The sequence below is a fragment of the Eleutherodactylus coqui genome, chromosome 2, assembly GCF_035609145.1.
Source record: "Eleutherodactylus coqui strain aEleCoq1 chromosome 2, aEleCoq1.hap1, whole genome shotgun sequence".
Classification (NCBI taxonomy): Eukaryota; Metazoa; Chordata; class Amphibia; order Anura; family Eleutherodactylidae; genus Eleutherodactylus; species Eleutherodactylus coqui.
In genome coordinates this window covers 94,790,650-94,803,941 of record NC_089838.1, presented here as the reverse complement: position 1 = coordinate 94,803,941, position 13,292 = coordinate 94,790,650, and the positions used below count along the sequence as shown (strand labels likewise).

Genomic DNA, 13,292 nt, shown 5'->3' with positions numbered 1-13,292 from the left:
TGTTGCAGAAGTTTCTGCAACTGAGACAACATACATTTGGATGCATTTTTTTTAATGTCATATATGAACACACTGAAAACAGTGGGAGCAGCCTTTTTTTTTTTTCATATTCCTCAATGCAACGTCAGCGCACATATGCGGTCATTTGTACCCATTTGTACCCAGTGAGGAGTATTCATAAAATTGTCCATATAAGCCTATTGTGGAAAACACCTTTAAAAACACTTATTAAAAAAGTGTAACTAAAAAAGGACCCTACACACTGAACAAATGATCTTAAGGACTATTTACTGGGTTTCTGAAATTGATGGCTGCAACATAACTACCGGTAATTGTCAACGCTCATTTTATATGGAATGGTCAACAATTGTCGAAAGAAAGCAACCTGGTAGAGTTTTCATGTGAAAATGTAAATTTTTAAAGGGGTTCTGACATAAAAAAAAAAATTTGTACTCACCTTGCCTGGCCCGATCGCCAGGCATGTCCCCTCCAGCCGGCATCTTCTTCTGTGCCTTTAAAGCAGAGCAGGAGCGGTCAAAAAGACCGCTTCCTGCTCTGGTCCGTCCGTCAGGCACTTCCGAGGTGAACGGACGGACCGCACAGTGCTTGCTGTGGGCGGCCCGTCCGTCCTGCTGAACTCCGGAGTGCTGCGCATGCGCAGTGGAGACGCAGCCCGTCCTGACTCCTGTCAGAGGGCACCTCTCCACTGCGCATGCGCGCGATCCAGGAGCGGCGCGGCTCGTGCGCCTGCTGGGAGATGACCCCCCCGATGTCAACAACAACAGAAGAACAGGTAAGTGTTATCTTTTTATGCTTTAGCAGCCATTAAACCGTGGGTTTTTGGGTCCATTAGGCACACCAGGGAACAATGGCTGCTAAAGCATAAAAACATTATTTGTGTCAGAACCCCTTTAACTGTTTACAAGCAAAATCTAAATATAAAAAGTCTATTTACAGATATCAGCTGAAGTAACCGGAAACATACACAGAATTAATGGCCTTGGTTAATCTGCAAGCTATTTATATAGTCATTTCATACTGGTTTCAACCAGCGTCCGTTCCCCTGTGTGAACAGGAAATGAGTAGCAGAAGAGTATCTTTGTCCCTAAATCCGTGTGAACATAAAACCAAAGCTGTATGGAAAATACATACACTTCTTACTTCCTGCACTAAAAAGACCATGTGAAACTTCAGTTGGTCACGTTACTCCCATGACATTCTACCGTGATCAAAAATCTATTAAAAGAGACCCACACCCCATATAGAACGAAAGTAGGGTCTTCATGAAACTCACCTCAATATAAAAGGGCTTCTATCACCACCTTTGAGCCCCATAAGCCATATTACGCAGCTTAAAAAAGGTGAGTAATCGGGGGTCCCAGGGAGCTGTGTTTTTATACTTACTAGGTGCCCCGATCCAGCGCTGTGTCCCTATGAAGTTGGAGCGTGCACACAGAGTGACTTCTCTCAGATGGCTTTGTGCAGGTACTCGCCTGTCCATTGATTAAAAAAAAACAAAAAAAAACAAACAAGCACCTAGAAGGAGCTGTCAGAACTGAAAACCTTATGGTATCCTGCGGCATATCGCTCCATATTATCTGTAACTGAGCCTCTAGATTGTGCAAGCTTGTAGGCCATCCAAGTTGGCGTCCCAGATGGTCCCATACCTGTTCTACTGGCCATAAATCTGACAACCAGACAGGCTATGAAAGTATGGCACAGTTGTGGAAAAAATCCTGACACTCTTAGGCTGGGTTCTCACACGACGGATTCCCGGTAGAAATCTCGCAGTTTGGCCGCAGGAAAAAAACGCAAGATTTCCACCGGGAATCCGCTGCTTCAAAACCCGCGGCACTTAGCCATGGGTTTTGAAGCAGCCTGGCCGCACGCTCTTCCGCTGCGGACGGCACGCCCATAGAGAAGAGCGCGACCGCAGCGTAAAAAAGAACATGCTGCGGCTGGCGAATGCTGCTTCCTTTTTAGATGATGATGGCGCCACATCTCTGCACCTCCATATATCCCAGCCAATTCCTCTGGGCCAATCACCAGTCACTGTGAGGCCACCAGATTCTGCCTGACAACCAAAGGCATTTTCCCGACATTTTTCTTCGGCTAATCAGCTGCTGCTGTCAGCCACTCCATCACTGGGCAGAACTCACGCTCTTCCATCTCATCTGACCCTGTAATGACCTTAGTAACATGTCTTGGCCAACCAGAAAAAACCCTCTATAGAGGGTGACCTATCATCCTTCCATCTTGTACCTAATGCTCCCAGATTCCATGAGGCTTTCTCTCCTAATTGTCCCTCAAGCCTTACATGAGGCTGCAGAATGTCCTGAACATGTCGCTGAGCTGTCATTGTCCCTCGTACCACTTCTAGCGGTGACCGACTGTCATATACGATTGTCCCTAGACCATTAACGCTTTACAACCCACTGTCCAACGACTAAAGACATTATGATTTAAGGCTGTACAGCTCCGATGTTGGAAGACGCCCGTCAGGGTCCTCTTACTGTATATTGCCAGCCTCTCTGCTGTCGGAATCTATCCAACGTGTCACCTCATGCAGTATTGGCTTTATCCAGCATATAGCGCCATTCTATAAAAGCAGAAAAAAATAAGCCCCTAGGAAAACCAGAATACAAATTGGATTGAAAAGGGTTAAACCAGACATGGGGAAAGTATACCACTCCACAGCAAAGGCAGGACTAAGGCACTCACCCCCAGGTTTCCAAACACAAACATGGCAGTCGTCCGTGCCCAAACTAAACCTGAATTTGTCACAAGACAACCCGGTTCCACTCCGCAGCAGTCCAGTTTCGTCATTCACAACACCACTGCAAGTGAAGGTGACGGTGGGTGTCAAAGGTAATACACGTAATGGGCGCCGTGAGACCAAATGTCCTTCAGCCAATCTCCTCACACATCCACAGGTCAGTCTGGTCAGAACAGCCCAGGTGGCGGGCAATTCACCAATACCACCATCCAGCTTCTCAGATACCAATACAGGCCAAGGGCGAACCACTTGTAGGGCCTCAGGTGGCAAAACTGTTCATCTAATCCCACCACAACTCTAATCATTTGTATATCTGCCTGGGATGTAACTGCATGCAACAAAACAACAATTCTTTCTAGGTGCTTGATTTTTTTTTTTTTTTTAAACAGTGTACAATATAAAATATATAATTATACACAAGCTAGCTTTTATGGGGGGCCGACCAGGTGGTTACAGTGGAAGACCACTTTCACACAGCACTAAAAAGGTGCATTTTAGGGTCTGTACTTGTACCGCACTACATGGATCTCCTGCAAATATAGGAAATGCCCTTGTATGGCAGATACGCTGGCTATTTGCCACCATGAAATTTTTTTTAGAGTTTTAAAAAACAAGCACTCTGCATGAATGAGATTTTTTGAAATCTCTACTGATGTGGATTTTAAATATGCAGCACGTCAAACTTATGCTGCGTGGATTTGTTGCAGACATTGCTGCAAATTGTACATAGATACAAGCTACAGTGGCCACATAGGTCAAGATATCATCAATGCAGGCCAGGAGTTACTAGTGGTTGGAACTGTAAGTCAACATGGGAAAAAAAAAAAAATTCTCCTTCACCATTTTCTACCTGCTCATATGTAAAGCCAGAAAAAGTGTGGATTTACCGCTGACGTGAATTGCCTGCAGACTTGCTGCGGAAAATCTAGACAGTTTCTACAGCAAATCCATTCCCTGTGAACAGACTCGATTTAGCTCACGTTGGATCTTATTCTAATCCAATTCTAGCTCAGAACAACTGCAGTAGCTCTGGGTATTGCAGTGCTAGTCCAGACACTAAAATGCTCCTGTATTATGGCCAAATATAACAAACATTGTAATCTCTGACAATATGATATTTGTTTTTATGAAACATAGTAGCATTAGCACTATTCTTCCATTTTAATAAAAACCCACAGGCCTTCATAGAAGTGTACTTTTTGTAAAACCCACATTTTCTTGTCTAATGAAAAACCCAAAAATACGGACAAAAAGACCTTTTCCCAAAAGGTTACTTCTCTGCTCTTTCGAGATATTCTCAAGTGAAGAGGAATATGAGCCCAAACTACCTTTTTTTTCTTCTGTTTTTAGTAAATGAAAACAAAGACTCAAGAAAAAAAAAATCTATACAATGTATGTATGTATGTATGTATGTATGTATGTATGGCCACTCGTGCAGACGTCTTAAAGAAAAAACAGGATCCACCAAAATCTACAACATTAAAGCAGTTTGACCAGAGCTGCCGTTTTTCCAGAAACAGAGCAACATCTGTCCTTGGGCTACATCTGGTATTATAGCCCATCTCCAGACTAGTTAATGGGTCTCAATTGCAATACCAAACACAGTCTATAGGCCGACATAGCGCTGTTTCTGGAAAAACAGACTTCTTAATCCTGGCCTAACCCCTTTAACCATTGCAGTAGGAAAATGATCCATTTTTTTGCCTGTGCATTTTTTGCCCTTTTCACTCGAAGAATCCTATGGGATGAGAAAGTAATAGAAGGACCTCCAATTCTGTATTCACACACGGCACATGGAGTGCAGTTAAAAAAACAGCACCAAAAAAAACCATCAGTTAAACCAGAAGTGTTTTTGCAATGGCTTTGTTAATGCAGTAATTGCACCCCAACCACCCAGTGTGGATAAGCTAAAGCATTAATAAAGCCACAAGGAACGTACAAGTGATTGAGTTGCAAAAGGAGCAATCTATAAAGATATGAAGCTTCTAAGGATTTTACATTTAGACAGACCAAAAAACTCCAGAAAAGGTCAAGCAAAACAAATAGTTAAAATGTTCTATACAACAAATAATAATTCAGGCATAATCTGCCCATTATATAATAGATATCACACACTTACCGGCTCCACAAACTCAAACATCTTTCGCTCTTGAACTTCATGGATTTTCAGGACATACTCCAGCGAAACCTCATAAAAATGCTGCCTCATCTGGTCCACCTGGCTGTCAGCCTGCAACATAAAACGGACTTCATTATCCAGGTATATTCTTCACATGTCGTTGAAGTCATAACTGAGGGAGGGAGAAGGCAGAGAGAAAGAAAAAGGGGAAAAAATGGAATATAAATATTAAAATGATATATACCATATATACTCGAGTGTAAGGGTGACTACCCACTACAGTTTTTTTCACTGCGAAATTCGCAGCTTTTTTTCTCTGCAGGGATCTGTGGGACTTGCAGTAGCCCTGCCATGCCTTCTCACAGCGATCATAAGTGCTGTAAGTCCCTCAGAGGACTAAAAAAAAATTAATAAAAAAAAAAAAAAATGTAAAAAAATAAAATTTTTTTATGCTTTCTCATATAAGCATTAAAAAAAAAAAAAAAAAAAAAAAAAGGGGAAAAAATTTAAACCCCACATATTCAGTATTGGCGCGTCCATAACGTTGCATACAATAAGTTGCACATGCTTTTGACTGTGCATAGAAAAAAGCCTTTAAAAAACAAAACAAAACGCTAATAAACTGAGGCCAAATGCTAATTTTTAGCATTTCGCCTCCCTAAAAACGCAATAGAAGTGATCAAAAAAGCCGTATGTACCCCCAAATGGTACCAATAAAAACTACAGCTCGTCTCGGAAAAAAATAAGCCCTCACAAAGCTCCGTACATCAAAAAATAAAAAAAGTTACAGGACTTTGAATGCAGCGATTTAGAAAAAAAAAAAAAAAAAAGAAGGTTTTATTGCAGAAAAAAAGTGGAAAAACCTAAAAAAAAAAAAAAAAAAAAAAACACTAAGAATTTTGGTATCGTTGTAACCGTACCGATCCGCAGAAAAAATGGATTGTCCTATTTATGCTGCACGATTAACGCTGTAAAAAAAAATAAAATAAAAAAAATAAAAACCTATGGCAGAATTTATGCGTTCTCTCACTGTTATCAAAAAAAATAAATTATAAAAAAACTATTACAATACAGTCTATGTATCCAAAAGTGGCAGCGATAAAAACTACAGCTCACCACGCAAAAAACAAGCCCTTATACGGTTGAATCAACGGGGGAAAAAAAAGAAAAGGTTATGATTTTTGAAAAATGGAGAAGAAAATCTGCCAAAAATCGTTGCGTGTGTCCTTAAGCCCAAAATAGGCAGTGTCATTAAGGAGTTAAGGAGGGAAAGAAAAAAAAAAAAAAAAAGTTATGACCACTGCAACACAGCAGGGGATACGATTGAATTTGTTAAAAAGGTTGTCCCGCGCCGAAACGGGTTTTTTTTTCCCAATAGCCCCCCCGTTCGGCGCGAGACAAACCCGATGCAGGGATAAAAAAAAACCAAAAACTTGTAGTACTTACCGAATCCCCGCGCTCCGGTGACTTCTTACTTACCTTGTGAAGATAGCCGCCGGGATCTTCACCCTCGGTGGACCGCAGGTCTTCTGTGCGTTCCATTGCCGATTCCAGCCTCCTGATTGGCTGGAATCGGCACACGTGATGGGGCGGAGCTACGAGGAGCAGCTCTCCAGCACGAGCGGCCCCATTCAGAAGGGAGAAGACCGGACTGTACAAGCGTCTAATCGGGAGATTAGATGCTGAAAATTAGACGGCACCATGGAGACGGGGACGCTAGCAACGGAACAGGTAAGTGAATAACTTCTGTATGGCTCATAATTACCGTATATACCGGCGTATAAGACGACTTTTGAACCCCGAAAAATCTGCTCTGCAGTCGGGGGTCGTCTTATGCGCCGGTAAAAAAAAAAAAAAAAGTGTAAAAAAAAAAAATTTTATTACTCACCTCCCACGGCGTTCTGTCGCGCTCCGGCAGGATGTCGCTCGCTCCGGCAGGCTGTCGCTCGCTCCTCGTCCCCGCCGCAGCATAGCTTTCTGAATGCGGGGCTTGAAATCCCCGCTTCCAGAAAGCTAATACACACGCCGGCAGCCATGACAGCATTGAATGGCTGTGATTGGCTAAAGCACACGTGGCTTCAGCCAATCACACTATTCAATGACATCATTGAATGGCTGTGATTGGCTGAAGGCGCACGTGTTAGCAATCACACCCATTCAATGATGTCATTGAATAGTGTGATTGGCTGAAGCCACGTGTGCTTTAGCCAATCACAGCCATTCAATGATGTCATGGCTGCCGGCGTGTGTATTAGCTTTCTGGAAGCGGGGATTTCAAGCCCCACATTCAGAAAGCTATGCTGCGGCGGGGACGAGGAGCGAGCGACAGCCTGCCGGAGCGAGCGACATCCTGCCGGAGCGCGACAGAACGCCGTGGGAGGTGAGTAATAAAATTTTTTTTTTTTTCTCCACTGAATACCGGCGTATAAGGTGACAGTTGGGGGGTCGTCTTATACGCCCCGTCGCCTTATACGCCGGTATATACGGTAATGCACGATGTACATTACAAAGAGCATTAATATGGCCATACAGAATTGTATACCCCAACTTTGTTTCGCGGGACAACCCCTTTAAGTCACTAAGGGCTTAAAAATGCCCTTCAGGTGACTGCGTGCTAGGTCAAATATACGTACGAGACAAATTCAAAATATAGGACAAAAAAAGGGACATTTTCGTGAGTGTTTTCCCAGTTTTAATGTAACTGTTGATGCATATATTTCTATGCAAACTTGATGCCAAATTTGTACAGATTCTGCATAAATTCCACTTCTAAATCCGCCATGTGAATAAGACCTTAGACTCTAAAGAAAAACACGCTATTTTTTGACACTTTCTTAGCATATAAAGCAGAGGACAGATATTAGCTGTAGGTCAATAGAAAGGTTTTCTGTATTAAAAGAAACAAACTTGTGGTGGTTTTCCCCACATTGGGTGCATTTTTGGGGGACGTGAGAGTGGGGGGGTTCCACGGTAGTTTTTCCAAACAGAACGTGTAACAGGTTTGGTGGTTTTTTTTCTTGCTTTTCTCATAGTATACATTAAACTATTTTTTTTACTTTTTTTAAAGCCACCCAAGAAAAAGGAAAACAATTCTTGTGAGCCTCCCTTCTCCTTCTCAAGACAGGCCTCAAGTGTCACTAAAGAATTCTGTATAAAAGAAGCCTTAGGCCATTTTTACACAAGTGTGTTATGGATGAGCACCCTGGTTCAACTATTGACCCAAATTTAGAGCAGAACCCTCTGATGCTCCGACCTAGTGGCTCAATAGAGCCGTGATTAGGCTTGGACACTTGTCTGTAATAAGGCTGCATACCCGTGTGAAGGTGGCTTAATAGTGACATTAAGTCAAACAACGTATCTACTACGCCGGACAGGAGGAGCTTTCATCTTCAGGGGCCGTTCTGCTCCATATTCCAAGGCTCTGCTGGCCGCACTCTCCAGCCTTTTATTACTGGCCACAAAAGCTTCAGAATGGCTTTTCTCCTTTTGTTGTCTTCAGTAATTGAGCTTCTAGTAGCAGCTCGGTTCTCAGGTATTTGTCAGGCATCCATGCAGGAATCAGACCTATAGTTACACTTCCTTCTGCATGTAAGGGGGCTCGCATATAGCAGAAGTGCTCTGCAAACTTCCACAGGTTTCATATGCCAATTTGACATGAATGCTCAGTATGGGAAACCTGTCACAAGTTGGTTATTAACAAACACATCATTTGTCTGCTCCTACAGCCCATTCACTTCACAGGTTGCACTCTCCTATGGGTGGGCAGAAGAGCGCACTATATCACTCCCAGATGTACTTCTACACTATATAAAATGATTAGAGAATATCCATTACTATTACAGATGCGTATATTAGTCCTGCATGGAGTTTGGCTCAGTGATCACTAATGTTTGTAGGTTATTCTGTTCTGTCAATTCCACTGAAAAAGAAACATTTGCCATAACGTCTCTACTGCTTCAATGGGAGTTTTCAACGCAAAAAGTTTTTTATTCCATCAAGTTTTCAGTTTTTTCTCTTTTAATTTTCTTTCTTGCTTCATTTTAGGGGATATCACAAGATACCATTGAACGTAGCGGGATCCATTAGGACTTGTTATAGTTTATATTCTTTATGGTTGGGAAGTGAAGGGGTATTTGTGGGCAAGTCACTTTTAGCTCTGGTGACCTATGCTCAGGATGGGCCATCAGTAGTTGATCCCCCAGCAATCACGGCAGCAGGCTGAATGTTGATGGCTCCAATCGCATTGAAGTGCTATAGAAGGCATAGTTCCCACGAATTTCAATGGGAGCAAAGCCTTCTATAGCAGCTCAGACCCCAATGTGGGCGTCTGGCTCCGCCACAGTGAACGTGGAAGCTGAAATCAAATGTTTTTTCTGCTATTGGCATTGAGATTTATGAGGTCATAAGTGGCAATTAAAACATCTGTTCCCCCAATGAGCCCATAACAGGGAGAAATGCATTGGGATGTTTGTTGGACCATTTGTTGCAGCCTGAATAAGGTCATGAGTGCAGAGACACTGCTGAGGTGCCTTTATGGGGGCGATTGCCCTATAGTCCATCTGTAGGGTGTTCTAGATGGCAGGGCTTAATTGGGACAGCTAACATTGGTCCATCCTGCAGATAAGGAGTCCTCTGACACTTCTTACTAGATGAACAAAAAAAGCTTGCAGATCATTCAAATCTTATATGTTAAATTATTGTTGGATCTGTAGCTAGCTTGCATGCATTTTAATCTGCAAGGCCTCCCTCACACAGGCATTTGACAACGTTTTGGCTGCATTTTTAGCACAGCTGAAAATGCAGCCAAGGATGCTGGGAAAAAAAAAATAAAAATCAATACTCACCTAGCTGGCACTGTCTGGGTCCCTGCCACTGGTCTCCAGAGCTCCGAGCACTGGTCATGGCCGACAGAGGATCTTTTGCTAGTAACTAGGTTTGATCACCAATCACAGCCAGTGCTGGGTGCACCAATCAAAGCCATTCATTGAACCAATCAGAGCAATCCCTTGCTGGAAGAAGGGGATTTCAATCCCCATCCCCATCACTAGCAGCTTTGTCGGCTTGACAAGTGCAGTGGGAAGGACCCTGACAGCGACAGCTGGTGGGCGAGTATTGCTTCTTTTTTTTTTTTTTTTTTTTTTTTAAAGGTAGTGCAGCTAGCGCTTGCATTTAGCACTGCCAAAATGCAGTACCAAGATGTGCCACATTTTCAGCAGGGCTCAAAACACTGATTATTCATTTCAATGGGTGACGCAGAGCTGAAAACAGCCAAAGGATTAACATGCATCACTGTCAAAGCGCACTGTTGAAGACTCTGTGTTTTGACACTTGTGTGAGCTGCCCCATTAAATGAATGAGAGCATTGTACAGCATTTAGCACAGCGCTGAAAAGAGTGCTAAACGCCTGTGTGAGAGAGGCCTGAAAGTGGTCAGCATTGTTAGTCAGCACCTTCGATTTTATTTACAATAAGTTTTGTTTTAACGTGCATCATATTTATCACCATGATGTCCATTTTAACATTTGATCCAAGGACCTTTAAGAGAGGACCCGTCATCTTTCAGTTTTATCCTGGTGCTCCAATGACTTATTTGTGATAAGCAAAAATTCCACTCTGGAAAGGTTTTCCTAGAAAAGTGATAAGTCCAATAGCTTTATGTTCATAACTGAGTAAGAAAATTGGAAGATAACGATGATGGTATGTTCTCCAATTTCAATTCTATATAATGGTACTATTCAGTTTTCCCCACTAGATGGCAGCACTGGCTTAAAAAAGGTTGAGATACTCCTGTCCTACCTACAGATCAATCGCAACACAGCAGCTCCTTTTAGACCCTTTTGTGGCGCTAGACACTGGCGTTTAAAGTGTTACTCATTATCTTTCGCGCCTTAACGTCCCGGGTTACCTAATGGGAGCGTAGATTATGAGTAAGGCATTATTTGTGCAGATCAATAAAATGATTTGAGCTTGGCATTTTCAGCCTACACCCCTCTGATAGACAGACCTTTGGCACAAAGTGACAGTACAGCAACTGATAACTGAGCCACTACTACACTGCGCCTAAAGTAGAGCGGAGACCGACACACCTGGCACAAGATAGATCTTGTGGTATGTTCACAGGACAAAGACAATGAGTAGCTGTGTACACTGCAATATACACCAGTAATGCAGTTCCTGTGCCAAAACCATTATAAGGGATTAGATCTTTTACATTGTATGGGTTAGGGCTGCAACATTCCCAGCAGAGAAGAACAGGTGGCATGAGCTCACTACCAGCCTAAAGAATTGTCTGCCAAGTGCACTGCCAAGTTATGCGCCCTGTCTGAATGTATATCTAGATCCTAATTAAGGACAATGCTGGAAAAGCACTTTGACACGGATCTGTCCACTGCACGGTTAAGTCTCAAAACTGAAAGCATTGCAAACTATAAAACATGGCCAAAACGCACAGTAAAACAGTGCTGGATGTGCAGCATATAAAGGGCACTTCTGATGAAATTCAGCAAAGCTGGCAATGTAGAACAACCCCCCCCCCCCCCCCCAAAAAAAAAAAACTGCAAAAAAGTATATGAAAAAGACCAGTCAAGTCTCTTGAGTGAGTGTAGTAGACCTTCATATGATGGTTCACAATCATCCACCGGGATGCGTCTCCCTAATCTTCCACTACTATATGCTGGATATAGGCTCCAGACATTGCCCAGGTATTTGAATAGTCCATATAACAAGTTTTCTTCACACCTGTAACACTGCCAGAAGCACCCCGAAACAGCTGTCTGGGTATGGATTCTGGTTTGGTTTTCATTTCCCAATCATTGTTAAGACCTGTATAAAAGGGTCGGGCATTGATCTGCAGGAATGCTGCCATCCAATAGGTGGCACTACAAAAGGTATTGTTCCATCTTCCTTATTTGCATATATTCCCCAGAGGAGCTTGCATGGCCTTATAAGTCTCCTCACTCTCATTCTAGGTGCTCTCCTTAAGGAGAGCCAATACCCCCCTCCTGACCTAAAAAGTTTTCACCATCCTGTGGCTTTAGAGATCTCTGTGGCTGGGGAAGAACTGTGTCCATGATACAAAGTTATCTGTACTGCATCAAGAGATTCCTTCTGTCCATATATCAACCTAGCAAGTCATTAAGCCATGTTTAGTTAGATCCGAGGTTCGGGAGTAGAAAATAGTTATTCTAATACTGGAGTGCACTGTCACACTGAAAGGGATTGTATAGCAGTAAAGTACGCCCCTACGTGTCCCCAGAACAGCATTAGTTGTTTCTCCTATTAGAGACTTTAGAGGTCAGTAACTTTTCATTACTAGGATAGCCAGTGCGATGGCCAGAAAGGTATATTCCTCATGTACACCTGGCCACATTCTGTAAAGTTAGGATAGTTTGGAGCAGTGCCCAAGTCATGCTGGGAATTAATCCTTAGCAAAGGGTTGGGAATGAGGCACCAAGAAAATCATACAGATTCAGAAACTAATAAAAGTTGTTTTTTTTAATTTTTCTCAGTGTAGGTTTATTAAACCTTTATCATAGAACCCTATGTAGAGAGGGTTGAGATCTCTATGGCTTGTGTGGTCTCTGGAGACATACAACATTAGCCCCCATTCACCCTTAGAATTCTGCAGTGATTTTTTTTACTGATGCAGCTACAATTAGATATGAGTGACGTGTAAGCACCGCGGTAATAAACCACATGTTATTTAGTGCATGTGCTGCTTTCTCAGAAGCCCAAACTCCAAACATGGGTTTTCTGTGAAATGCTATTGGCATAAGAATTCTCAGGAAGTTCCCAAGTGTCAGGGATCACTCCTTATAGACAGTGCACTTCCCCAGTGTTTCCACCAGAGGGGGTCAGTGCTTAGGAAAAGTTATTACTTTTGCAAGCTCTAAAACCAATTACAGCAAACGTCACTTAATGGAAGAGAACGATTTGAGATCATTTTGCTGGCTTTTAAAAAATAAATAAATCTTGGTATTTGTATAGCGCCAACTTATTCTGCAGTGCTTTCAGGTAATTATCACTTATTACCCCCCACCAAGCTTTTGATTGTTCCAGGCTGTCACATTAGAGCGGGGATGTACAACTCCAGTCCTCAGGGACCAACAGATCATGTTTTAGGGTGCGTTCACACGAACGTATATCGGCTCGGGTTTCATGCTGAGCCGATATACGTTGTCCTCATGTACAGGGGGGGGGGGGGAGGCTGGAAGAGCCCAGGAGCAGAAACTCAGCTCCCGCCCCCTCTCTGCCTCCTCTCCACCCCTCTGCACTATTTGCAATGGGGAGAGGCGGAACGGGGGCGGGGCTAATTCCCGAGACTTAGCCCCGCCCCCGTTCCGCCTCCTCTCATTGCAAATAGTGCAGAGGGGTGGAGAGGAGGCAGAGAGGGGGCGGG

General features: G+C 43.1%; 1 protein-coding gene across 3 annotated transcripts in view; it reads right to left on the bottom strand.

Annotated features, from left to right (window-relative positions):
* Nucleotides 1-13,292, bottom strand: part of ARHGAP26 (Rho GTPase activating protein 26) — a 311,322-nt gene that overhangs the window by 230,398 nt on the left and 67,632 nt on the right. For all 3 annotated transcript variants that reach the window (XM_066591243.1, XM_066591246.1, XM_066591244.1), the window contains exon 6: nucleotides 4,896-5,006. In XM_066591243.1, coding sequence (XP_066447340.1) covers nucleotides 4,896-5,006 — 111 coding nt within the window. The remainder of the gene's footprint in view (nucleotides 1-4,895; nucleotides 5,007-13,292) is intronic.